Genomic DNA, 25,728 nt, shown 5'->3' on the forward strand with positions numbered 1-25,728 from the left:
TGTGTGTGTGTGTGTGTGAACTCTGGGCCTTCTGGATATTTTTGGAGCTGGTTAATTGTGTGTGTGTGTGTGTGTGTGTGAACTCTGGGCCTTCTGGATATTTTTGGAGCTGGTTAATTGTGTGTGTGTGTGTGTGTGTGTGTGTGTGTGTGTGTGTCATGGGGCTTGAACTCTGAGCCTGGGCACTGGTCCCTCATCGGCTCAAGGCTAGTGTTGTACTGCTTGAGCCACAGGGCCACTTCTTGATTTTTGGTGGTTTATTGGAGATAAGAGTCTCACAGCTTTCTTTTGAACCAAGATCCTCAGATCTGTGTCCTGAGTAGCTGGGAGTCACTGACTCCCAGCTAATTCTGTATAATCTATATCTAACTGTTGTAATGATGACTTATCTGATATGTAACTTGTTTTTGAAGGAAAATAATTGTTTTTTTTTCCTTTTTCTTATTTTGTCATTAAGGAAAAGAGAACTTTTTAAAAAGGAGACTGCCCGTCATTTGTTATTGGTGATGTTAGTTTTGGGCATGGTTGCAGTATACTGTTACTGGAATTGGTACAAAGAATTTTTAAAAATTTTGTCAACAGATCCAGGCTATGGAAGTTCACGCCTATAATCCTAGTTACTCTAGAGGCTGAGATCTGAGGATTAAGGTTTGAAGCCAGTCAGGAAACTCAGTTTTGAGACTCTTAATCTCCAATTAACCATAAAAAAGCCAGAAATGGAGCTGTGGCTCAAGTGGTAGAACACTAGCATTGAGCAAAAAAGAAAAAAAAAAAATCTCAGGTACAGGGCCTAGCCCCTGAGGTCAAGCCTCAGGACTGAAACATGCACACACGCATGTGCGTGTGTACACACACACACACACACACACACACACGTACACACACATAAATCAGTGATCATTCCTAGGTCATGTGCATTTGACCAAGTTTTTATATTTTTAATATTTTCTCTAGTAACCATGTGATTTTTGTTTTTATGATGAAGTATATATTCCTAAACTTGTAATAAGTCCAGCTCTGTTGTTTCTTTTTTTGCTCTTCTTTCTAAGAAAGGGAGTTTCGTGCTCCAACTTTGGCATCCTTAGAAAACTGCATGAAGCTTTCCCAAATGGCTGTTCAAGGCCTTCAGCAGTTTAAGTCTCCCCTTCTGCAGCTTCCTCACATTGAAGAGGACAATCTTAGAAGAGTTTCTAATCATAAAAAGGTAACTCTTTGCTGCTTCAAAGATAATTTTTTTTAGCAATTTATTGTACAGTTTAAAGATAGTAAGAATACAAAGCTTTCAAAGATTGTTATGAATTTCCAAGATTCTAAAACTATCAAGTGGTTCTGGTAATATTTTCTTTGTTAGGTATCTGTCTTACAAAATTCTGCTAGTTTAATGTTAATGTTTTTGGGGGAAGTGTATTTTAGCAGTTAATATGTTGCTCATTTGAATTACCAGAAATAGATTTAGTAGGTCAAAAATTAATTTTCTACATTTTAGTCATTTAGTTCTTGGCTTAAAAGAAGCTGGACAATGTTTTTTTTTTCGTGGGGGGCATTTGTGGGGCCTGAACTCTGGGCCTGAGCGCTGTCTCTCAACTCTTCAGCTCAAGGCTAGTGTTCTCCACTTGAGCCACAACACTACTTCCATCTTTTTTTCTTTTGCTTATGTGGTACTGAGGAATCGAACCCAGGGCCTTAGGCATGCAAAGCAAGCGCTCTACCACTGAGCCACCTTCCCAGCCCTGGTTTTGTTTTGTTTTGTTTTGTTTTTTTGGACAGTGCTTTATTGGTTGAGAATGAATAGATTAAGATTAAGCTTTCAAAAATAAGTAGATCAAATAATGACAATATATCTAAATAAAGACATTACCATGCCTTTATATTGAATCATAAGGAGTTACAAAAATACATAAATGAAAAGGTTGAGAAAATGTAAGAAACTGCTAATTCTGTAGGAGATTTCCTGTGTTACTTAATATAGTAGATAAAGTAAGCATAAGATAGGCATTGGCATTGATGTTTTTGGTAGAATCAATATTAGAACATTAGTATCAGATTTGCTCTTAGAAATTTGATGAAAATGTTGAGTCATAATTTAAAACCTCAAAACAGAAATTTCACCTGCCTTATGGTCTAATCTTTGAAAAATATAACATTAAATAATTAATACCAGACACCTAGAAATCAAAGAACACTCATAGTAACCATTTATCTAAGGTTGGTATTACTCTAGTATGGTAAAAATATATTGTAGTATATTAAGAATTAAATAAATTGAGGTATTATATAGTAAAATCCTAAGGGTACAACTATATTTGGGAATTTTATTTTTATTTGTTGGTTAATTATTAAATATTTTTATTCTTAAAGTTGGAAATATAAGTTAAAGGACAACAGTTTTTAATTTGGTCAAGGTTCTATATGAATATTTTTTTCCCTAACTTTATTTCCTCTAATTAAAAGGTAGATGTATAGTAGCTTTTTTGTATTTGTTTTTTGTTATTGTAGTTTTTATTTCTTCCTGCTTTGAAAGCCTGTAATCTTAACATTTTTCTAAAAGTTGCTGGGTATTATTGTGACCAGCATACCAATAGTTTTTTTTTTTAATAAGTGTAAATTGATATAAAAGGAGTATCAGGCCTGTAATCCTAGTTATTCAGGAGGCTGAGATCTGAGGATCGTGGTTCAGAGCCAGTCTGGGCAGAAAAGTCCCCATGATACTCTTTTTTTTTTTTTGGTCCAGTCGTGGGGCCTGAACTCTGGGCCTGCCCTCAGCTCTTCAGCTCAAGGCTAGCACTCTACCACTTGAGCCACAGCGCCACTTCTGGCTTTTTTTCTTTTTGCTTATGTGGTGCTGAGGAATCAAACCCAGGGCCTCATGCATGCAAGGCAAGCGCTCTACCACTGAGCCACCTTCCCAGCCCCCCATGATACTCTTAACTCCAGTTAACTACTCAAAAACTGGAAGTGGAGCTGTGGCTTAAAGTGGTAGAGCACTAGCCTTGTGCCAAAGAGCTCAGGAACAATACCCAAGCTCTGAGTTCAAGCCCTATAACTGGCAAAAACAATGAACAAACAGTATTTAGTAGGTTTCATTGTATATATTTCATGTACATACATACTGTGTTTTGGTTATATTCACTATCCAGTACCTTCTCTCTTCCACAGCTTCTAACCACCAGACAGTTCCATTTTAACACTCATGTCCTATTGCTGCTGCTGCTGCTGCTACTACTACTACTACAACTACTACTGCTACTACTACAACACTATTTTAGGTCTAGATATGAGCAAAAACATGTGCTTTTTAACTTTTTGAGCTTTACTTACCTTGCTCTATTTTCCTGCAGATGACATGTCAAGAGTTTCCTTTTTCTGAAAAGTTGTATTTGTTTTCTTTCTTTATTCAATAGTACAAAATTAAAACTATCCAGGATTTGGTGAGTTTAAAAGAATCAGATCGTCACAGTCTACTACACTTCCTTGAAGATGAAAAATATGAAGAAGTTATGGCTGTCCTTGGGAGTTTTCCATATGTGACCATGGATATAAAATCCCAGGGTAGGTGTAAAGCTCCCCTGTTGATTGCTTCTCATTTATTTGACTCAGGATTCTCAAAACATTTAATAACGGTGCTTGCAAGTAGACTTTACAGATTGGTAGTTTACTATCAGACTTCTATTATGAAAAATGATGTCTACTTGGTTTTTAGGAAAACACAAACAACTTTGCTTTTATTTTTGTTATAGTAATATTAACTGTGAGAATTCTATTTTGTAACTTAGCTTTAAGGAATACCTGGGAGATTTCTAGGTATAATAAAGAATGAGATATTTCAAATATATTGTTAAATATCTGTTAAAGGAATAACCATTAATTTTTAAAATCCCAACTTAATATTTATATTATCTTGAAAGTATCATGCTTCCTGCCATATTTAACAGTATCTCTACCTTTTAGTCTATTTTAAGTGCAAATGATTATTTTTCTATCTACATAATTGCTCTATGATCATTTAATAGCTGAGTAACATATTGAACACTTATAGAATTGGAGATTATCTGTTCCTTTTTAGTGGTATAGTTCTGAACTTAACATTTGAGATACTGTTGTAAGAACATTCCTATAGGCATCAGAAATATAGGGACATCTTAGAAATAGTTCTGTCTTTATCATTTAGCTAGATGAGAGGATTAAAACCAAGTGAGGCTGGGCACTGAAGGCTCACTCCAATAATCCTACAGGACTACCTTAATAAGCCAACATACCCAGCTTATTTGTTGAGTTGGGGTTTTGCTACCTTTTTTTTTTTGCTCAGACTGGACTTGAACTGCTAGGATTACTGGTGCGAGCCACTGTCTGATTTGTGGTTTCTTTTTGTTGTCCATGAGTTTTTAGACTTTATAAATACTAATATAAAGGCTGCACTTAAAGGGTTACAGTGATTTAACCAAAAAGGAAATTTAAATGAAGATTCAAAATCTAGTTTAGGATTTAGTGATAAACTTTCATATAATTAAGAATTATAAAAAGCATTTGCTTCTTAGAAGAACATATGTTACAAGAAATTATCCTTTAAGGATCAAGGAAAGAATACGCATTCTCAACCACAAAACCAATGTGTCCTAGTGTATACCACTTCCTATAGACAGTTTATATTTTTATAGTGTTATCAAACTGTAATGTGAGTGTTGTAGTTGGAAACAAGAGAAGAATTATAGAAACAAAGATGCATCATAGTAGAGTGTAGAGATGTTGAGCCTCTTGTTCCCCTTATCACCAGGGGTGTATAGAATCTCTCTATAGGCTTTTTCTTCACTAAAGCAACAAATTAGCATGTCAGCATCAATAAAGCAGCTATATTGCCGGTCGTTGGTGGCTCACGCCTATAATCCTAGCTACTGAGGAGGCTGAGATCTGAGGATCACAGTTCAAAGCCAGCCTGGGCAGAAAGGTCCATGAGACTCTTATCTCCAATTAACTACCAGAAAACCGGAAGTGGTGCTATGGCTCAAGAGGTAGAGTGCTCGCCTTGAGCTGAGGGACAGCGCCCAGGCCCAAAATTCAGGCCCCACGACCAGACACCCCCCCCCCAAAAAAAAAGACCAGACAACGCCCATGCCCAGAATTCAAGCCCCACGACCGACAAAAAAAGAAAGGAAAAAAAAAAGGGCAGCTATATCAAATGTTTTTCTCATATATATACAACTTTGCAAAATGAAAAATATAGATAGGCACATGGACCAGATTAAGGAAAAAATACTATATACTTGGTTGATGCACAGATGTCATACCTGGAAGTTGGTAGTAGAGTTAACAGTTATAAGTTATTAGAACCATTAATTTATAGTTGTTGGTGTTTAATAAAGACCAGAACCAGGGGCTAGAAGGGTGGCTCAGTGGTAGAGCGCTTGCCTTGCATACATGAGGCCCTGGGTCAATTCTTCAGCACCACATAACCAAAAAGAAAAAAGCCGGAAGTGGCTCTGTGGCTCAAGTGGTAGAGCATTAGCCTTGAGCTGAAGAACTGAGGGATAGCGCCCAGGCCCAGAGTTTAGGCCCCACAACCGGACCCCCCCCTCAAAAAAAAAAAAAGACCAGAACTATATGCTACATTAAATCTGTAAAACAGTTATAACAAACTTAAAAAAACTGGACATTGCTGTGCACGGTGGCTTATGCCTGTAATCCTAGCTACTCTAGAGGATAAGATCTGAGGATTGTAGTTCAAAGCCAGCCAAGGCAGACAGATCCAAGAGACTCTTATCTCCAATTAATGAGCAAAAAACCAGAAATGGAAGTGTGGCTCTAAGTTCAGGCCCCAGTATTGGCACCAAAACAACAAACAAAACAATTGACGAAATAGTAAAGAAATCTCTTATAGGAAAAATAAAACAGTAAAAAGAATAGATTGATTGAATGGAAAGTCTGTTTGATAAGTTTCCCTAATTTTAACTTCAGTTTAATTATAGAGTTTTTGGGCATGTATGGACCAGTACTTTTCTTCCCTCCTCCTTTCCTTCCCTCCTCCCTCTCCTTTTTCCTCCTTCCCCCCTCCCTCTCTCCCTTCCTTCTTCCTTAATTCCTCCTTTCTATGCTGGGGCTTGACCTCAGGGCTTGGGCACACTGTCTGTGAGCTCCTTTGCTCAAGGCTAGTGTTCTACCACTTTTTAGCTATAGCACTATTTCCAATCCCTGAGATGTTTTGCTCAAGGATAGGGTGTTACCACTTAAGCTACAGCTCTACTTCTAGCTTTTTGGTGGTTAGTTGGAGATGAGAGTCTCATGGACTTGTGCCTTGTCTGACTTCAAACTCAGTCCACAGATCTCAGTCTCCTTAGTAGCTAGGATTACAGGCATAAGTCACTAGCATACAGTTAAGTATGGTTTTTTTTTTCTAAATTATTCTCATTAAAAAGGTGGTGTATAGAAGGGTTACAGTTACAAAGTCAGGTAAGGAGTACATTTCTTTTTGGACAGTGTCACTTCCTTCTTTGTTCTCTTTCACTCCCCCTTCCCTTACCCCCCCACCCCCAAGTTGTACAGTTCATTTTCAACAGTGTCTAGTGAGTACCACTGTTGCATTTTCACCCTTTGTCTCCATTTCTGTGCCCTCCCCTTACCCTTGGAAAGACATGACAAATACAGTTTTTAAAATTTAAATACCTGAACATTTATTATATTTAGCACTATTTATTATAATTCTGTTTTTTGGTACCAGTCCTGGTGCTTGAACTCAGAGCCTAGATGCTATTCCTGAGCTGCTTTTGCTCAAGGATGGTGTTCTTCACTTGAGCTACAGCACTACTTCAAGGTTTTTCTGAGTATTTTATTGGAGATGAGTCTCTCGAACTTTTCTGTGCATCTGGCTGCAATTCTTTAAACTAAAAAACATTTTGGTATAGTGGAGTTTAAACTCAGTATCTTATCCTTGGCTGTGGAGTTCTTTCTTTCTTTTTTTTGGGGGGGAGGTCTGGTTGTGGGGCCTGAACTCTGGACCTGGGCGCTGTCCCTCAGCTCTTCAGCTCAAGGCTAGTGCTCTTCCACTTGAGCCACAGAGCCACTTCCGGCTTTTTTTTCTGCTTATGTGGTGCTGAGGAATCGAACCCAGGGCCTCAAGCATGCAAGGCAAGTGCTCTACCACTGAGCCACCTTCTCTGGAGTTCTTTAGGATAAAATTTTTTTTTTTTGGTCGGTTGGTTGTAAAGCTTAAACTTTGGGCCTGGGCACTGTTCCTGAGCACATTTGTCAAGGGTATTGCTCTACCACTTTGAGCCACAGCTCGACTTCAGTATTGTTTCTTTTTCTTTTTTCTTTTTTTTAATTGAGATTAAGTGCTTCCACTTCAGTTCTCTGGTGGTCAAATGGAGATAAGAGTTTTAGGGATTTTCTTGCCCCGGGCTGGCCTTGAACTACAGTCCTCAAATCTCAGTCTCCTGAAAAACTAAGATTACAGGTGTGAGCCACCAGTGCCCACCTAGGTTGATTATTTTTAAGTTATTATTCTATATCTGGGGCTGTCTTGGACTGTGATCTTCCTTTATATGCTTCCTTGTGTTAATGGGATGACAGATTTGTACTACCTTGTCCAGCCATTAGTCAAGGAGTATTTTAAACTTTTTTTGCCCAGTCTGGCCTTAGTCTACAGTCCCCTGGTTTCACCTTGCAAGCAGCTAGGAACCACTGTGCATTGCTAATAAGAAATATATGTGGGTTTTTGGTTGTTTTTTTTTGTTTTGTTTTGTTTTTCTGTTTTGAGACATGGTCACACTGTGTAGTCTAGGCTGGCCTGAAACTATATTTTCCTACCTCACTCTCCTAAATGGTAGGTTAACAGGTAATAATCCTATGGTTTAAACTTTATATTTTGAAATAATTTTAGACTTAAGAGAAAAAATTGCAATAATAGCATAGAGTTCTGGTTCCCTTTTCCCTCAGTCACATTGTGTGTAATTTAATTTAATACCTGTTAGTTAATTAATACCTATTATAAAGCTTGGACTATTAGTAACATTATTTTAAAAAAAAAACTATGGAACACTTCATAAATTTGCATGTCATCCATGCACAAGGGCAAGGCTGCTAATCTCTGTCATTCTAATTGTAGAATATGTGCTGCCAAATTGAGTGCTTACAACTCTTTTCTTTGTGAAAAGAAAAGATACTGGTGTTCTTCCTTTAAAAGATATCTGTTTAAGCCGGGCACCAATGGCTCATGCCTGTAATCCTAGCTACTCAGGAGGCTTAGATCTGAGGATCTCGGTTCAAAGCCAGCCCCAGCAGGAAAGTCCTTGAGACTCTTAATCTCCAATAAACCACCAGAAAACCAGAAGTGGTGCTGTGGCTCAGTTGGTAGAGCGCTTGCCTTGAGTTGAAGAGCTGAGGGACAGCACCAAGGCCCAGAGTTTAAGCCCCATGACCCACAAAAGAAAAAAAAAAAGATATCTCTTTAAGATGTTTTAGAGTATTAGTTTTCATTATTTTAATCTTGTGTTCAAGCACTAAGTAGATGAGTAAAATCTTGTGAATTTTAAGCTTTGCTAATTTCATAATAGAGTGACAGAGCTGTGTTGTTAGTCCTCACATTAGCATTGGTTTTAAAGACTTGGGTTTGAAACTTGGCAGTACCAATGCCAGCTTTCATGTTATGGGACATTTTACTTCAGTTTGGGAGTTGGGTTTCTTCTTTAAAAGTGAAAATTATATTTTGTAGAGCTATTGTAAGGATTAAAGGAATCAGTCATTTTAAAGCATCTACAGAGTAGCAATAAATGATTTTTTAGTATAATATAATATGCTCGGAGTACTGAAGTATCAAATTGATTTTTGTAAGTTTAATAATTATTGATTATATTATCTTATAACAGTTTTTAAAATTTTTATTTTCTCTTTGATTTTATAGTATTGGATGATGAAGATAGTAACAACATCACAGTAGGTTCCCTGGTCACAGTGTTGGTTAAATTGACAAGGCAGACAATGGCAGTAAGTAATCCATTTGTAGTTTCAAAGTTTTTTTTTTGTTATTGTTGTTTTTGTTTTATTTGGCAGTACTGGGATTGAACTCAGGGCTTTTAACTTGCTAGGCAGATAGATGCCCTACCACTTCAGCGATAGCCCCTGTTTATGTTGGTTATTTTCTAAGTCGGGTCACTCTTCTATACCTAGACGGTTTGGGCTAAGGTACTTCTACTTGTGCTTTTCCCAGAGCACATGGCACTGTGCCTGTCCATTGAGTAAGATGAAGTTTTGCCAACTTCTTTGTGCCTGGGCTGGCCTCAAACAACCATCCCCTGATTTCTCTCTCCCAAATAGCTAGAATTACAGCCTTGAGCCACCACTCCTGGCAAGATTTTTATGCTTACTTATTACTTTCCTCACCTTAAGTGCTGTCTTAAAGTCAGAACTACTCTTATTAACAGGTTAGCTGTTTTGGAATTTTATGAGTCATAGTTTCATATACTAGGTTAATAGATATAATAGTTTAATATATACTTTTTAGAATTAAAAATTAACACAGTGGATTAATAAACAATCACCCAAAGTCTCACTGCTTTGAATGATATATTTTGAAACTGATTGTTTTAAATACCCTAATGGGTATTTATTTGGTGATACCAAATAAAATGTTAATTTTTGTGATAGCAAGTGTTCAGGAAACATTTGTGTCACTTGGATTCTGGATGAAATGTGCTTCCTAGGAGAAGGGGAAATTATTAACCTATTGTCAAAATCAGGTTTAGAACCTAAAACTAAACCCTCACATGCTCTGCTCTGAGCTATGTGACACAAGCAGTAAATTAAGACTTCGACTGATGACATATGTCGTAGTTGAACCTAGATAATAAGAGAAGAAATGAGAAAGTGACAGTAAATATTTTAGTTTTCACAGGTCTTACAGATGTTTGGAACATCTGCTGAACTCACTTATGTTTCTATAAAGCATTGTTTCCAAAGCTGTGGTGAGCCCAGGATATGACTAGTGGCAAGACACTTGCCTAGCACGATAGACTCTATCCCAGTAACATAAAACAGAATACCAAAAACCAACAAAAACTCTGATGGTATCTAGTTTGGTGTAGGGTACATCTGTAATCCAAACATTTAGTTTTGGAAGGCTGAAGCAGGAGGATCACAAGTTCTGGACCAAAAAGCCTGGAGACATGGCTCAGCAGCTGGTATTATTACCAGCCTTCTATGTACACAGCCCTGAATTAAAACCCAGTACTACCTAAAAAAATAAATAAATAAAAAATACAGAGTTCCAGTACATCACAAGACCCTGCTTCCAAAAACAAGCAAGAAAAGCTGGTGGTATGCCATAGTTCAATTTAACCTCTGTTTAGACCATCTCTGTTGTTTAAGTGCTTACTAATTAAAATTGTTTTTACTTGTTTATTACTTCCATGAAGTATATTAAGCATAACCATATTACTTTCCATCTTCTACTATAGATTCTGGTCAGGTTTTTAGTGAGGTTTAGATCTTAAATTCACAGCTTTTGTAGTGGTTGTAATTATTGTTTTAGAATATGTTGATTTTCTTACTGATCTCCTTAAGCACAGATCCAATGAGCAGTATCACTGGCAATAAAAAATAAACTAATAGGGCTGGGAATGTGGCTTAGTGGTAGAATGCATGCCGGGCATACATGAAGCCCTGAGTTCGGTTCCTCAGCACCACATAAACAGAAGAAGCTGGAAGTGGTGCTGTGGCTCAAGTGGTAGAGTGCTAGTTTTGAGCAAAAAAAGCTCAGGGACAGTGCCCAAGCTCTAAGTTCAAGGCCCAAAACTGGCAAAAAAAAAAAAAAGATAAACTAAATTAATAGTAGTCTCATTAAACTTTTAATGTTAGAAAATAATGTGATACATTCAAAAAAATTTTTTTTCGGTTGTGGGGCTTGAACTCTGGGCTTGGGCGCTATCCCTGCGCTCTTCAGCTCAAGGTAAGTGCTCTATCACTTGAGCCACAGCACCACTTCTGGTTTTCTAGTAGTTTATTGGAGATAAGAGTCTCAGACTTTTCTGCCGGGCTGGCTTTGAACCGTGATCCTCAGATCTCAGCCTCCTGAGTAGCTAGGATTACAGGTGTGAGCCACCGGTGCCCGGCTTACATTAAAAAATTTTAAATATTCATTTGGTTGCTGTTAAAGTAGGGTGAAATTTTTAACTGAATTTTTTTATTTTATAATAACTTTATATATTAAGTTACTGAATTTAAGTACACTATACTTTTCGAAATATATTCAAGATAGTATACTTCAAAAAGTAGCTACTAGCTGGATGCTTGTGACTCATCCTGCTATCCTAGCTAATCAGGAGGCTGGGATCTGAGGATTATGGTTTAAGGCTAGCCTGGGCAGGAAAGTCTGAGACCCTTACCTCCAATAAATTACAAAAAGTTGAAAGTAGAGCTAAGGCTTAAGTGGTAGAATGCTAGCCTTGAGCAAAATTCTAGGCCCAAGACTGGCACACATGCATAGAAAAAGATATCTACCTGAATATATATACATTAGTAATTGCTAAATCTCCTCCCTTCCCCTCAAGTTATAGCCAGCCTCAAAAGGGCTAAACTAATAGACATTTTGGAAGCTGTATTTGTTCATCTGGAAGATAAATATAGGCTAACATTTTATGTTTTTCTTTTGCATTCTCTAGGAAGTGTTTGAAAAGGAACAGTCAATCTGTGCTGCTGAGGAACAGCCTGCAGAAGATGGGGTAAAAAATTGACTTTTCTTAACCTGTCCTTTCTGGTGAAAGAAATGTTTTATTTCTCTGATTAATTTAGGTTACTGTGGAAGAAGAACTTAGGAAACATTTATTTGAGCCAATCTCATGTAAGAATTACTGTGACTTCCAAATGATCCTATTATTGAATGTGCTATGTGTTGTGACTTACAGCAGAATGATGCTAATAAGAACAAGGCAAAAGGAGGATGGCAGCAGAAGAGCAAAGGACCCAAGAAAACAGCTAAGTCAAAAAAAAAGAAACCTTTGAAAAAAAAGCCTGCATCTGTGCCATTATCACAGTCAAAGCAACAGAGACAAAAGCAGGCTAATGGAGTTGTTGGGAATGTAAGTTTATTATTGATGGTGTTGTTATGGTACATAGTTACACACATATATATCTTATGTATATAGCTCCTTATATATATATTTACCCATGAAACTCAAATCCAGATTTTAAAATTCTTAGCACCCTAGCGCTTCCTAGTGTTTCATCTCGGTTCATCTCAGTCAGTGACCTGTCCTTTCATTCTGATTGTGATGTGTGTGTGTGTGTGTGTTCAACATTGTCACCATCTCTCTTAACCCATCCCTTCTCCCACTGTTTTTCTTTAAATGAGATTAGGTGATTACATACATTTCACATATTTCTTTGTATATATATTTACCCATTAAACTCAAACCCAGATTTTGAAATTCCCAGCACCCTAGCACTTCCTTGTATTCTCAGTCAGTGACCCATCCTTTCATTCTGATTGTGATGAGCATAATTTAGTTTTACCTGTTCTTAAACTTTAGTGGACTTATTTTGTCTTGGTGTTTTCATTCAACATCATATCTGTGCTATTCATTTTTATGTATTATTGTCCATTCTTATGTGTGTAGTAATTCATTGTATGAATACACCATACTTTATTTCTCTATTCTGTGCTTTACAGTTTTTAAACTAATATGAATAAAGCTATGGTATTGCTGGGTTATAAGATAGAAGTATGTTCAACTGATCAAAAGAGCCTGTTTTCCAAGTGTACACTCTTGGCCAGCAGAATATGAGAGCCAGATTGTTCTTCATCTTCATTAATACATGGTTTTCCAGTCTTCTATTACAGCCATTTGGTTGAACTATACCTATACTACTTTGTCTTTATTTGTATTTATCTGATGACTTACATGTACCACACTAGCTATTTGGATAACCTTTTTATTTCTTTCTAGATTTGTTGAAGTTCATCAGTATCTTTTCCCACTTAATTAATGGTATCTTTTGATAGTTCTTAATTTTAATAAAGTGTAGTTTAGCTTTCTTTTCTCTCACGGTTAATGCTATTGTATTTTGTCTAAAGCATCTCAGCCTACCTCAAGGAGGTGGAGGTAGTTTTTTCTTCTAGAAGTACTATTTCATTTACTGTATTTTTGCTCTGTAATCTATCCTGGATTAATTAGAATGGTATGAGGTTTGAAATATGGGTCACTTTTGCAGCACTATTTATGAAATCTAACAATCTTAATGGTATTTTTTTATAAAACAAGTAACTATGGAGTTTGATATGTTAATCTACACATTATCCAGTCCATTCTGTTTGTTTATTCTTGATATAGAATCATACTGACTTCTTGGTATAGAATCATACTGACTTAATTATATCTTTATGTTATTTTGAAATACTGTTAAGTCCTCCATAGCTTACTTTACTAATTCTTCGTTGTCTTAACAGCTTTGCAGTTTTTAAATACTTCCATTTCTGGTTAAATATTTACAATGAGCTTAATAATTTCATCATAGTGAATTTAGCTTGTTATTGCATCATATCTATGGTTCAGTATGGGGAGAATTGACATGTTACCAATATTGTGTCTTTTTTACTCATGATCATGTTTTTTCTTCATTAAATTGGATCTTCCTTAATTTTTCTTAGTATTGTTTTGTAATTTCCAATACAACAGATAGGGCATTTCCTTTACTAGATATACATGATTTAATGCTTTTAGGAGAAGGGAAATTATTGTAAAATTTCATTCTTCAATATTACTGGTATATAATAATGAAGTTGCTCCCTAAATATCGACTTTGTATCAAGAAATCTTAATGAATTGACACATTTTAATTGTGTGGAGAGAGAGAGAGAGAGAGAGAGAGAGAGAGAGAGAGTGTGTGTGTGTGTGTGTGTGTGTGTGTGTGTGTGTGTGTGTGTGTATTTGGCAGTACTGGGGTTTGAACTTACATGAGGTTTGCTTATGTAGTTTACGCTACCATTTGAATCATGTCTTCAACCTGGTATTTTTGCTGGTTATTTTGAAGACAGACTCTTATAGGACTTTTCTACCAAGTCTGGCTTTGGTCTATGATCCTTTGACTTTCAGCCTACTAAATAAAAATGCCTGGCTAATTTTGCAGATATTTTAGTCCAGACATTCTTCATATAAATGCAGACTACTATTTCTAAGCTTTATGTCCTCCTTTTTGTCTTTCTCTGATAGCTATAATTTTCAGTGTAATACTGATTAAAAGTGATAAAAGTAAACACCCTTGACTTGTCTTTTGATCTTAGGAAGAAAGCAAACACTTTCACCACTAAGTGTGTTTTTAGCTGTAGGCTTTTGTACATATTCTTTACTTAGAATAAGCAGTATTTCCATCTATTTTATTTTCTTTTGGGTATTTCGCATGCTTTGTCTGAATTCAGTCAGTTGATAAAATTTCTTTTTTCCCTTTTGTTAATATGCCGAATTGATGAATTTTTTTAAAAAGTCTTAAAACATCCTTGTGTTCCTGAGTCAGATTTCATTTGGTGATAACATAGGATCACTTAAAAAAAAATAGTGGTCCCTTAGACTTGATAATATTCTGTTTGAATTCTTTTTTTTTTTTTGGGTCCAGCTGTGGAGCCTGAACTCTGGGCTTGGGCGCTGTCCTTCAGCTCAAGGCTAGCGCTCTACCACTTGAGCCACAGCACCACTTCTTTTTGCTTATGTGGTGCTGAGGAATCGAACCCAGGGCCTCATGCATGCAAGGCAAGTGCTCTACCACTGAGCCACCTTCCCAGCCCTCTGTTTGAATTCTTACATCTATTTATTTACTTTTTTTTTCTGGTTGTGGGGACCTGAGCTCTGGGCCTGGGCACTGTTCCTCAGCTAGCTCTTCAGCTCAAGGCTAGCGCTCTACCACTTGAACCACAGCACCACTTCTGGCTTTTTTTTTTGCTTCTGTGATGCTGAGAAATCAAACCCAGGGCCTCATGCAGGCAAGGCAAGCACTCTACCACTGAGCCACCTTTCCAGCCCTCTTACATCTATATTTATAGGAGAATACTGCTTCATTATTCACCTTTCTTGTAATATTCTTACCAGGTTATACTCACATGTTAGGGAATATTCTTTCCCTTTTTAGGGAGTTTGTGTAAGTTCATGTTTCATTTTATTCTTGAAGTGAGCTAGTAGATATTTTACCTGGAGTGTTATCTTTCTTTCTAAATTATTCTCTGGCAGTTACAGAAAATGATCTTAAACTCCCAAAGTGGTACTCTTCTACAAATAGCCTATTTCCTCTCATCAACTGAAGTATTTTATATGTTATGTTTTTGAAGGCTGAGTTTTAGCCATTGTGGTAGTGTATTTTACAAATAGAAATGAGATGTTTTCTGTCTCTGTTCATATTTTTATAAGATTCTTTACATATGGTAAATAATTCTGTACGCTGTATTTAGTGATGCTAAGAAGAAATGTCAAGGATTCAGAACGATAGACTCAGTGAGATATTCAGAACTTTCATACTTGCCTTTTCCTTATAGGAAGCTACAATAAAGGAGGATGAAGAAGAACTGTCTGACAAAGGCAGTGATTCTGAAGAAGAAGAAACCAATAGAGATTCCCAGAGTGAAAAAGATGATGGTAGCGACAGAGAATCTGATAGAGAGCAAGATGAAAAACAAAACAAAGATGATGAAGCAGTAAGTCTTACGGTTCTAAAGAATTGGGATTATATTTCTCATGGATTTTGTTATTCTTTGTTTGCTTCTCTGTTTATTTGTCTTAATACCCATATATTTTTACAACTTTATTACTAGCGTATTTTGCTTTTCATATGCCAAAATTGTATCAGACAAAGGCTGGAATCCTAGTTTTCTTTTTTCTTTCTTTTTTCTTCTTTTTTTTTAAATTGTGGGACTTGAACACTGGGCCTGGGCACTGTCCCTCAGCTCTTCAGCTGAAGGCTAGGAGCTCTACCACTTGAGCCACAGAGCTACTTCCAGTTTTCTTGTGGTTTATTGGAAATGAGTCTCACAGACTCTTCCCTGGCTGGCTTTGAACGGTTATTCTCAGATCTCAGCCTCCTGAGTAGCTAGGATTACAGGCGTGAGATGCCAGTACCCGTCCCTAGTTTTCTTAAGTTTACTTAAAAAAAAGTAGCTTGCTAAGTACATCAGTTTGGCTTCTTAAGGGCATTTTTTTTTTTTTTTTTGCTCAAGGCTAGTGCTCTACCACTGAGCCACAGAGCCACTTCTGGCCTTTTCTGTTTATGTGGTACTAAGGAATTGAACCCAGGGCTTCATGCATACTAGGCAAGCACTCTACCACTAAGCTGATATTTTTTTGCTTTTCTTCAACTTTATTAGAATCAACCGTTTTCTACCTTGTTAAGCAAGTATATTAAGACCACTTGCCATGTAGAAAACACTGTTAGTATAAGTTCACATATGCAAATAGAGAACTTTTTTTTTTTTTTTTTGTCGGTCATGGGGCTTGAACTCTGGGCCTGGGCACTGTCCCTCAGCTCTTCAGCTCAAGGCAAGCGCTATACCACTTGAGCTACAGCGCCACTTCCGGGCATTTTTTTTTTTAATGGAATGAATGAACAAAGATGGGTGGTGAAATGGTAGCTGTTATTTAGAAGGCTTTTACCAGAGATTCTAAGAAGTTAGTTAAGGGAAAGCTTCATACAGAATATGGTGAGATAAAGAATTTATGGTATATGTGTATTAAGTTGTAAAGAAACACATGCTATAGAGAAGAATATATTTGGTGGACAAACAGTGGAAGTTAACGCAAGTCAAGTATAACCTGATTTGCTATTCTCATTGTGTTTGTTAGTATATTTATGACTGAGCTATCTGTCTAAAAGATCCCCTGGAAGTTTAGAAGAGAAAAAGGGATCCATTGAGTAACCTCTGAAAAAGAAGGAAAGGCCAGAAAGAGGAGGATGTAGAGGTAGAAGCAGAAGGTAAAAGTATAAAGAGATAATAAACTCATCCTTGGGCATAATGGGAAGTAAATGTAGGTTATGATTTTTTTAGTTGTTGCCTTCACTGTTTTTATATTTTGAGAATTAAAGTGATTGTTAGGTAATCAAAATCTATAACAGAGGTTAATTTCTCCTTAGCTTCATTTTAAGAATATTCATTTTTTAGTATTTTAGTGTTACTAGAGATGAGTCTTAAGGTTTTGACAGACTTGTTTCTTCAGAAGACCAAAAATATATTCATTGCAAGCAACAAATAATTACTCAGGATCTATCCCATTGCAAGCACTGTTTAAATGACAAAGAATGTAAGCCAGATGTGATACATGGATTGGTAGGGTCAATAGACTTATAAATAAACATTTGAGCCCATACAAGGTATAGTGATAGCACAAAGGAAGGAGTGATCAGCTGAGTTCTCAGTCAGAGGAACATTTGTGGTAGACTTGATACCTTAGGTTTTAATGGTCCTAAAAGAAGATTGAGTAAGCATTTACAAGACAGAAAGGGAAGAATAAAATTCCAGATGGTATTTAAGTGGAGTGAAGTCATTTGGTAACTTTCCGAGAAGTGTTGGTAGTTTTAAAATGATGAGAATAAAAAAACAAGCAGGAAAGCAGTAATGGCAGGATGGTGGAGCAGTAATCTGTGTCAGATCAGGAACACCATGTTGTGCATGCTTACAGGGGTTACAGGAATAGTAAATTTGAGCCAGAGGATGAATAGATTTTACTAAACTTCAGTAGTTAATTAACACTGTCAGGAAAAAACAGTTACAAAATCCTTAAAATGGTCAAAAATGTGTCATATTTCAAGTATTTTTATTTTTTCTAGGAGTGGCAAGAATTACAACAAAGTATACAACGAAAGGAGAGAGCGCTACTGGAAACTAAATCAAAAATAACACATCCTGTATACAGTCTTTACTTTCCTGAAGTAAGTTTCACTCAATTCTTGGGTTTTCCTTATTCTGTTCATTTTCTCAAATATGTCTCATTTGACTTTTATTGTTCTATGTTTAGCATACTGAGTGTGGTCTTCTCTTGATAGGTCACCTTTTTGAAGAATTTATTACAATATGAATTACTTTTAATGAAAATGTTCTTTAAAAGGGGATTGTTAACGATTTAAGCATTTCCAGGGTTTCCTGTTCTTTTGTATTTTCTGTGCACACATTACTCAGTGTTGTGCTTACAGTTTATTTGTCATTGGTAGTGCAAAACTTCAGACAAATATATATTTTGCTTTTCACTTGACTGTTATAAATCTCCCACCATACCCTGTGGAGCAGAGGTCAACAACTTGTTCTCCCATTTGAGGAAAACTTTTCCACAGGATGCCTCACAGCTTTGCCACATACTACTCATGTTTGGCTAGTGGTTTCCTATATTAGTCTCCTTTCTGTTTGAGAATGCTAATCTAGAGATGCTGGAGGCTGCTTAAGGAAAATTCCTAAGTAGTTTGACTCTCCTAGATAAATGAGTGGCCTTGCACAGGCTGTTGTTTTGACTTAATAAGAAGTCGGCTCAGGATTCTGTCTTAATGTACATGCTGATCTTTTGGTATGCCCTGAGTTTTAGCCTATCTATTAAGTGCTTTTTGCTCATTGCAGTAGTCTGTCAGCATCAGGCATCTCAAAATCAAGCATTGGTCCTGTCCATGGATTGGTTTCATATTGTAGGATGCTGAAAACTACATAATTGGTATCCATGTAACTAGTTCATTTTGGACCTTGCTTAGTTGATAATTGAAATACTTCATTTATTCCCTTAAGTGAAAGACTGTTTTCTAGTATAATCTACATCTATATGGCAAATATCTGAAAAGTACCATTTATCAAGCCGGGCACCAGTGGCTCATGCCTGGAATCCTAGCTACTCAGGAGGCTGAGATTTGAGGATTGTGGTTCAGAGCCAGCCCAGGCAGGAAGTCCGTGAGACTTTTATCTCCAGTTAACCTCCAGAAAACTGGAAGTGGCTCTGTGGCTCAAGTGGTAGAGTGCTTACCTTGAATTGAAGAGCTCAGGGCCAGCGCCCAGGCCCAGAGTTCAAGTGCACAACTGACACCCCCCCCCCCATTTATCATAGGAAATTTATTTAGAATCTTCTTGACATTTAATTCTCTACCTTTGTGTGTGTGTGCCTACTTTGTAATTATTGACTAACGGCTAGAACATCTGTTTCACTTTTTAAACATATACATTAATAAGTCAGTCATAGGTGTAGTATTACTGATTAATATGCACTAACACCAATGTTTAGTATTTCTTTAGTTAAAATTAACTGACATTTTTGTCTTGGTTTTCAACTGTTTCCTTCTGATCCATTTTGTTTTCTCTCTCTGGGACACCAGCATTTTTTTGTTTTTGTCTTTTAGTGCTTGAACTAAGGGCTTCATGCTCTCACTTGGCTTTTTTCTGTTCAAGGCTAGTACCCTATCACTTGAACCACACCTCCACTTCTGACTTGTTTTGCTGGTTAATTGGAAAAAAGAGTCTTACAGACATTTCTGTTAGAGCTGACTTTGAACTGTGATCCTCAGATCTCAGCCTCCTAGGTAGCTTCAGGTTACCTTTTCAGATTACTAGTTTTTAATGAATTTTTTAATATTATTTTCTTAAAAATTTTAAACTCAGGAAGAAAAAATGCATTGAGGTTTTTTATTAGTACTTTCTGTGAGTTGAATTATAGTCATCTCAAATTGTTTATTTTCTTAATCAGAAACAGGAATTTTAAATAACTCAAAATACTATCTTCACTATAATACCATAACTTCTATGACCTATTATTGGATAAAAGTAGTAACCGAACACTATTGAAAGTGGGATATATTTAAAGTATGTATTTTTATGCATTTATAAATCTAACATGATCTCATTTCTTTATTTTAAATTATGTACTAATTAGGATTGTTTTTATTTTTAATTAAATTATAATGTACAAATACTAACTGTAGTATCATAAAATGTTAAAGTCTAGATCAGTCAAAAATGGCCATAGGTAAAAATATTTTTGAATAAATGTCATTGTAATTAAACACACAAGGAGAGTGAGAGAGAGGCATTTTCCAAGTTGAAAGGTAAATTAAGAAGCAATACATGTTCTAGAACATTTCCTTATATTTCTTATACTATATATGAACTGTGGTACTACTACAAATGTCAGAACCACATACTTAAAAGGGGTGTATGTTATTATTGTACTTCATTTCACTAGTAATTATGGTTGTCAGTATACTTTGTGTGCTAAAATTCTAACAAGTGTTTGACTTGTGTTATCTTCATCTTCCCACATAATCAATGGTGGGCACTTTCCATTTAAAAGAAAGGAAAGCTAGATTTAGAGAGACCAAACAGCCCAGGTCTTTGTGATTTTTAAAGCAAGTATTGGCAAATACAGCCTGCAGCAGGCCAATTCTAGCTCCCTAGGCCTTATTTGTAAACAAATTTTTATTAGACTGTAGCATCATTTTAGCTAAGGTGTGGGGTGGGGTGGTGTAAGTGGTAAGTGCCTAGCAAGCGTGAGACCTTGAAATTCCAAATCTGGTGCCTTCTGGAAAAGAAAAAGAGCACAGCCCCAGTTATTCTTTTCATATTGTACCAGTAGATTTGAGTAGAGAGACTTTGTGGGGCTGGGAAGGTGGCTTAGTGGTAGAGTGCTTGCCTAGTATGCATGAAGCCCTGGGTTTGATTCCTCAGTACCACATAAACAGAAAAACCAGAAGTGGTGCTGTGGCTCAAGTGGTAGAGTGCTAGCCTTAAGTACAGAGAGGCTCAAGGACAATGCCCAGTCCCTGAGTTGAAGCTCCAGGACTGGCCAAAAAAAAAAAAAAGAGAGAGAGGCTTTGTGACTCTAAATAAGGTGTAGGTATTCATACTTCATTTTGAGACCACTATGTTTTTTATATAGTTTGTGAACGTAAAACTCACATATACAAGCATACATATGTTTCTCTACTGAGGTTTTACTAACCCTCAGGTTAAGCAGAGTTGAAATTTTTTTATTAGATGCTTGTTTATATTATTATACATTTTGTGACTTGCTCGACTTATTAATGCTGCAGTGTTTTGTAGCCAAAGGTATTTAACAGAAGAGTTTTTAGTTGAACCTAGTGTAGCATTATTTAAAAAATATTAAACCCTACGTTAAAGGCTGAAATAGAAAATGTTGCAATTTTGGGTTAAAGTCACAAAATGAAAAAAGTAGGAAACGAAACAACCTAGGACCCCCCCCCCCGCCCAATGATTTTTACAGTTAATTTTGAAAATTGAAAGTTAAATGTAGTGTTGTTTTGATTAAATGAATATTTAGAACATCCTAGAATTTTATTTTTGAAACATTTCTTTAGATTCTCTTTAAAAGATATCTTCCCTACCCAGTCAAATGATATTAAGCAGATAATCATATGGTTACCGAGGGGGGAACCATAATATAGCCATGGTTGCCAGGCATTCGTAGGTTTGGTGTTTCAAACTGTTTAGTCTCCTTAGTGGTTTTAGAAACTAGTTTTGTACCTCTGTTCTGTTATTCTCTCTAGTGTTGTACATTGGTTCCTGATGTTTTAAAGTTCAACTAGAAATGCCAGGCTTATTAAAATAATATGCATTGGGACTGAAATATGGCTCAACAGTAGAGTGCCTGCCTAGCAGAGCATGAAGCCCTAAATTCAGATCTCAGTGCTGCTGTGGCTACTATTGATGATATGCAAAGAAAGGTATACACAGTCTCTTAGAATCTAAGAAGCTCTCTTATGAAAGAGTATAAAATATTTTAATGTATTTATCTTTAACTTGGCTTGTCCAAGTCCCTCCACATCTACAATGGCTTTTATTTATTAAGAAGTAAAATTGCTAAGATGACTTGCCATATGGTATTATAATAATGTATTTCTTTTTTTTTTTTTTTTTGTCGGTCATGGGCCTGAACTCTGAGCCTGGGTGCTGTCCCTCAGCTCTTCAGCTCAAGGCTAGCACTCTACCACTAGAGCCACAGCGCCACTTCCGGCCTTTTCTGCTTATGTGGTGCTGAGGAATCGAACCCAGGGCCTCATGCATGCAAGGCAAGCACTCTACTACTGAGTCATCTTCCCAGCCCCATAATAATGTATTTCTTTAGAATCTCTTTTCCCATTTAAGGTAAATTGGGAATTTTTTAATATGGAGACCCAGACCCATCAATAGACTTCAAGAAATCATTAAAACCCTCAAAATTGCATACAGAATTATTTAGGAGAACAATAAGTAGATCTATAAATGGTTAAGGACCGTTTATTCATTCAGTAAATACTTATTGAACCAGATACTGTGTCAATGCTAATGGTGTAGCAATGAACTAAATAAATGTAATATGTCTAAAGTAAGACTAAATTCTGTTCCTCTAATTCTGATTATTTGTACTTCCTTTTTTTCTTTCCAGGAAAAACAAGAATGGTGGTGGCTTTATATTGCAGATAGGAAAGAACAGACATTAATATCAATGCCATATCATGTGTGTACACTAAAAGATACAGAAGAGGTAATTATGCAACAATATTTCCATTTTTAACAATGTAGCTTATCTCCTTCATAGTGCTTCATATTTTTTTCCACAGTTAGCTTATTGCATTCCATTATAACACATGTTATAATCATTTTGTAGTGTTTTGGGAGATAAGCTTATTTGAAATGTATAAAGTATTGTTAAAGGTAGGCAGTTTGGTTAGTCTTTCTTTTTATTATCTTTTTTGTTGTTGTTTGTTGTGGAGCTTGAACTCTGGGCCTGGGTGCTGTCTGTCCTTCAGCTCTTCAGCTCAAGGCGAGTGTGCTACCATTTGAGCCACAGCGTCACTTCTGGTTTTCTGGTGGTTAAATGGACATAAGAGTCCCATGGACTTTCCTGCCTGGGCTGGCTTTGAACCATGATCCTCAGATCTCAACCTCCTGAGTAGCTAGGATTATAGGAGTGAGCCACCAGCGCCCTGCTGGTTAGTCTTTAAAAAGCAAGATATTTTTATTAGTTTTTACTATTACTATCTATAAGCTTATGGTTTTTTCTCTCCCCCAGAATTTAATGTTTTATAAAAATGCATAAGGTTTTGTTCTTGTTGGATTCCTGCTAAGTATTATATGCTTAGTACTAAAAAGAAACCCTGGGAAAGAACATGGCTTCAGTGGTTGAGCACCTCTTTAGCAAGCACAAGATCCTGATTTCAAAATCCAAATGCTGCAAAAACAAAACAAAAAGCCCTAAGAGCTAATGATTAGGTTTTAGAATGGAAGTTTGATTTGTATGTCACTGTCCGCTGTTAATGTCTGTGTTAGGTTTTGTTTGTTTTTTGTCACTGACATATCAGAGAAACAAAAGGAAAAAGGATACTTATTTAGGCTTCTAGTTTCAGAAATATTATTCCATGGTCTGTTGGCTGCATTGCTTTTAGGTTTAAGAACTATCATGGAGGAAGGATATGGCAGAAGAAAGCTTGCCTCACGGCAGCCAGGGAGTTCAAAGAAAGCTATCAGAGATGAGATGCACCTTTCAAGGGCACGTCCGAGCAACCTATGTCTTCCCCTAAGCTCTGCCTCAAGAATCCATCACACACCCCAACAATAATGCTATCAAATTATGACTCCATCAGAGGAGGAATCATTGATTAGGTTAAAGCCCTCATGACATACTATTTCTGGGAACACCTTTCCAGACACACCCAGACATATATTTTTCATTGATTTAGTCATTTCTCATTCATCTTAAGAAATGATTAGGAAATGAAAAATCAAGATTAGTCATTAAAGTGATAACACAAAAGGAAGATTGTGATGAGCATATTTACCAGTGGGCATGAAGTTCTGTGTACTTGATTTTTGAGGACAAGAAGGTAGGGATGCCAGTACTGGAACTTGAACTCAGGACTTCTCATTCTTCCTTGGCTCTTTTTTCTTTTTTTTTCTGTTGGTTGTGGAGTGTGAACTCTTGGCCTGGAGCTGTCCCCCAGCTCTTCAGCTGTTAGACCAGCACTCTACCACTTGAGCCTCAGCCCCACTTCGGCTTTTTCTGCTTATGTGGTGCTGAGGAATCAAACCCAGGGCCTCATGCATGCAAGGCAAGCACTTACCACTGAGCCACCTTCCCAGCACCTCTTGTTTGGCTCTTTTTCTCATGGCTCTACCACTTGCGCCATCCTCCAGTCAAGAATTTTGATGGTTAATTGAAGATGCCTTGAGAAATTTCCTGCATGGTCTTAGAAACATGATCCTCTATTCTCAGCCTTCTGAGTAGCTAGGATTACACGTATGAATCTTTAAGACTCTCTGTCACAGTATATTTTAATAATTTATTTTTCTGTTATCTTTTCAAGGAAGGAGCTCCTGTCAGCCTTGATTTAGTGATCTTGGTGGACATAAAACTTTTGAATTTCAAGATAATTCTAGATGTTGAATTTTATTATAAACTTTTTTTTTGTTTTGTGTGCCAGTGTTGAGGCTTGAACTCAGGACTTAGGCACTGTCCCTTTGCATTTTTGCTCAAGGCTGGCACTCTACCACTTGAACCACAGCTCCATTTTGGCTTTTTGCTAGTTAACTGAAGCTAAATCTCTCATATTTGTCTACCTGGACTGGCTTTGAACCATGATCCTCAGATCTCAGCCTCCTGAGTATAGCTAGATTACATGAATGAGCCACTAGCGTCCTGCTATAAACTTTTTTTCTTTTTTAATCTTCATAATCAAGTGGTAAATGTGTGGAATCATTTAATATTGCTCATTTGGCATTAAAAGGTAGAGCCAACTTAGGGATTTTTTTTACAGCAATTTTTTGGTTTTAAATTTTACTTGGTTTTAAATATTTCAGAAGATATAAAATCAAACAACCTTGCCTTCTGCATTTCACTCTTCCACTTTAGAAAATCAATTGATGTTACTAAATTTTTATATAGCCTTCATGTGATATTGTTTGCAAATCTTAAGCAAATAATCACCCTCCTAGAATCCCCCCCCAATCAAATTTTACACAAAAAGTGGCATACATTATGTTTTATATCTCTCTCTGTTGGATATGTATTACTTGGATGTCATATAATGATATACTTGGATATGTATAGCTTGGAATGTGTTTCTTAAGAATTAGCCTTTTCCTTCAGGAGCACAGTATTCAAGGAATTTAACATTATCATCTAATACATAATTCATATCATTGTAAGTTCAGAATCCAAAGAACAAACTTTGCATTTAGTTACCATATTGCCATAGTCTGGGACACTTTCTTATGTAATGTTGAGGGGTTGGGAAGATGCTAAGGCCTAACTTCCTTGTGCAAGCTAAACAGTATTGTAGCAGAAGTGCATCCTAAGCCCCCCCCTCCCCCCGTGGTTTTTTTTTTCATACTATTGACATTTTCAAAAGTCTTAAGAAAAATGTTTTGTAGAATATCTGTGAATTTGTATCATTGGTTACTCATTATATTTGTCTTAAATACTTTGACAAACATGCTATATTGATGATATACTTAATATATTGCATAAATGTAATATTGTATTGGTTTGTCCCACTTTGGTGATACTAGGGTTGCTTATTTACATTTTTCTCTATATTGTACAAGTATTTCTCCTTATCCATGAGGTGATATTTTTGGCCATATAGGTCTACTCTGTTCTCATACAGTTTTTTACCTGGTTTAGTATGTATGTATGATTCTTACATAAATCAGCTTTTATGTAACACTGATTTTTTTTTTTTTTTTTTTTGGCCAGGCCTAAGGCTTGAACTCTGGGCCTGGCTGTTGTCCCTGAGCTCCTTTTGCTCAAG

General features: G+C 36.5%; 1 protein-coding gene across 1 annotated transcript in view; it reads left to right on the plus strand.

The window, feature by feature from the left end:
- Positions 1-25,728, plus strand: part of Sec63 (SEC63 homolog (S. cerevisiae)) — a 74,391-nt gene that overhangs the window by 42,893 nt on the left and 5,770 nt on the right. The window contains exons 13-20 of the mRNA XM_013022372.1: positions 1,050-1,204; positions 3,402-3,549; positions 8,891-8,973; positions 11,646-11,705; positions 11,889-12,062; positions 15,503-15,661; positions 17,785-17,886; positions 22,365-22,463. Of these exons, the coding sequence (XP_012877826.1) occupies positions 1,050-1,204; positions 3,402-3,549; positions 8,891-8,973; positions 11,646-11,705; positions 11,889-12,062; positions 15,503-15,661; positions 17,785-17,886; positions 22,365-22,463 (980 nt within the window). The remainder of the gene's footprint in view (positions 1-1,049; positions 1,205-3,401; positions 3,550-8,890; positions 8,974-11,645; positions 11,706-11,888; positions 12,063-15,502; positions 15,662-17,784; positions 17,887-22,364; positions 22,464-25,728) is intronic.

This window comes from Dipodomys ordii, unplaced genomic scaffold (genome assembly GCF_000151885.1).
Source record: "Dipodomys ordii isolate 6190 unplaced genomic scaffold, Dord_2.0 Scaffold62, whole genome shotgun sequence".
In the NCBI taxonomy this organism is placed as follows: Eukaryota; Metazoa; Chordata; class Mammalia; order Rodentia; family Heteromyidae; genus Dipodomys; species Dipodomys ordii.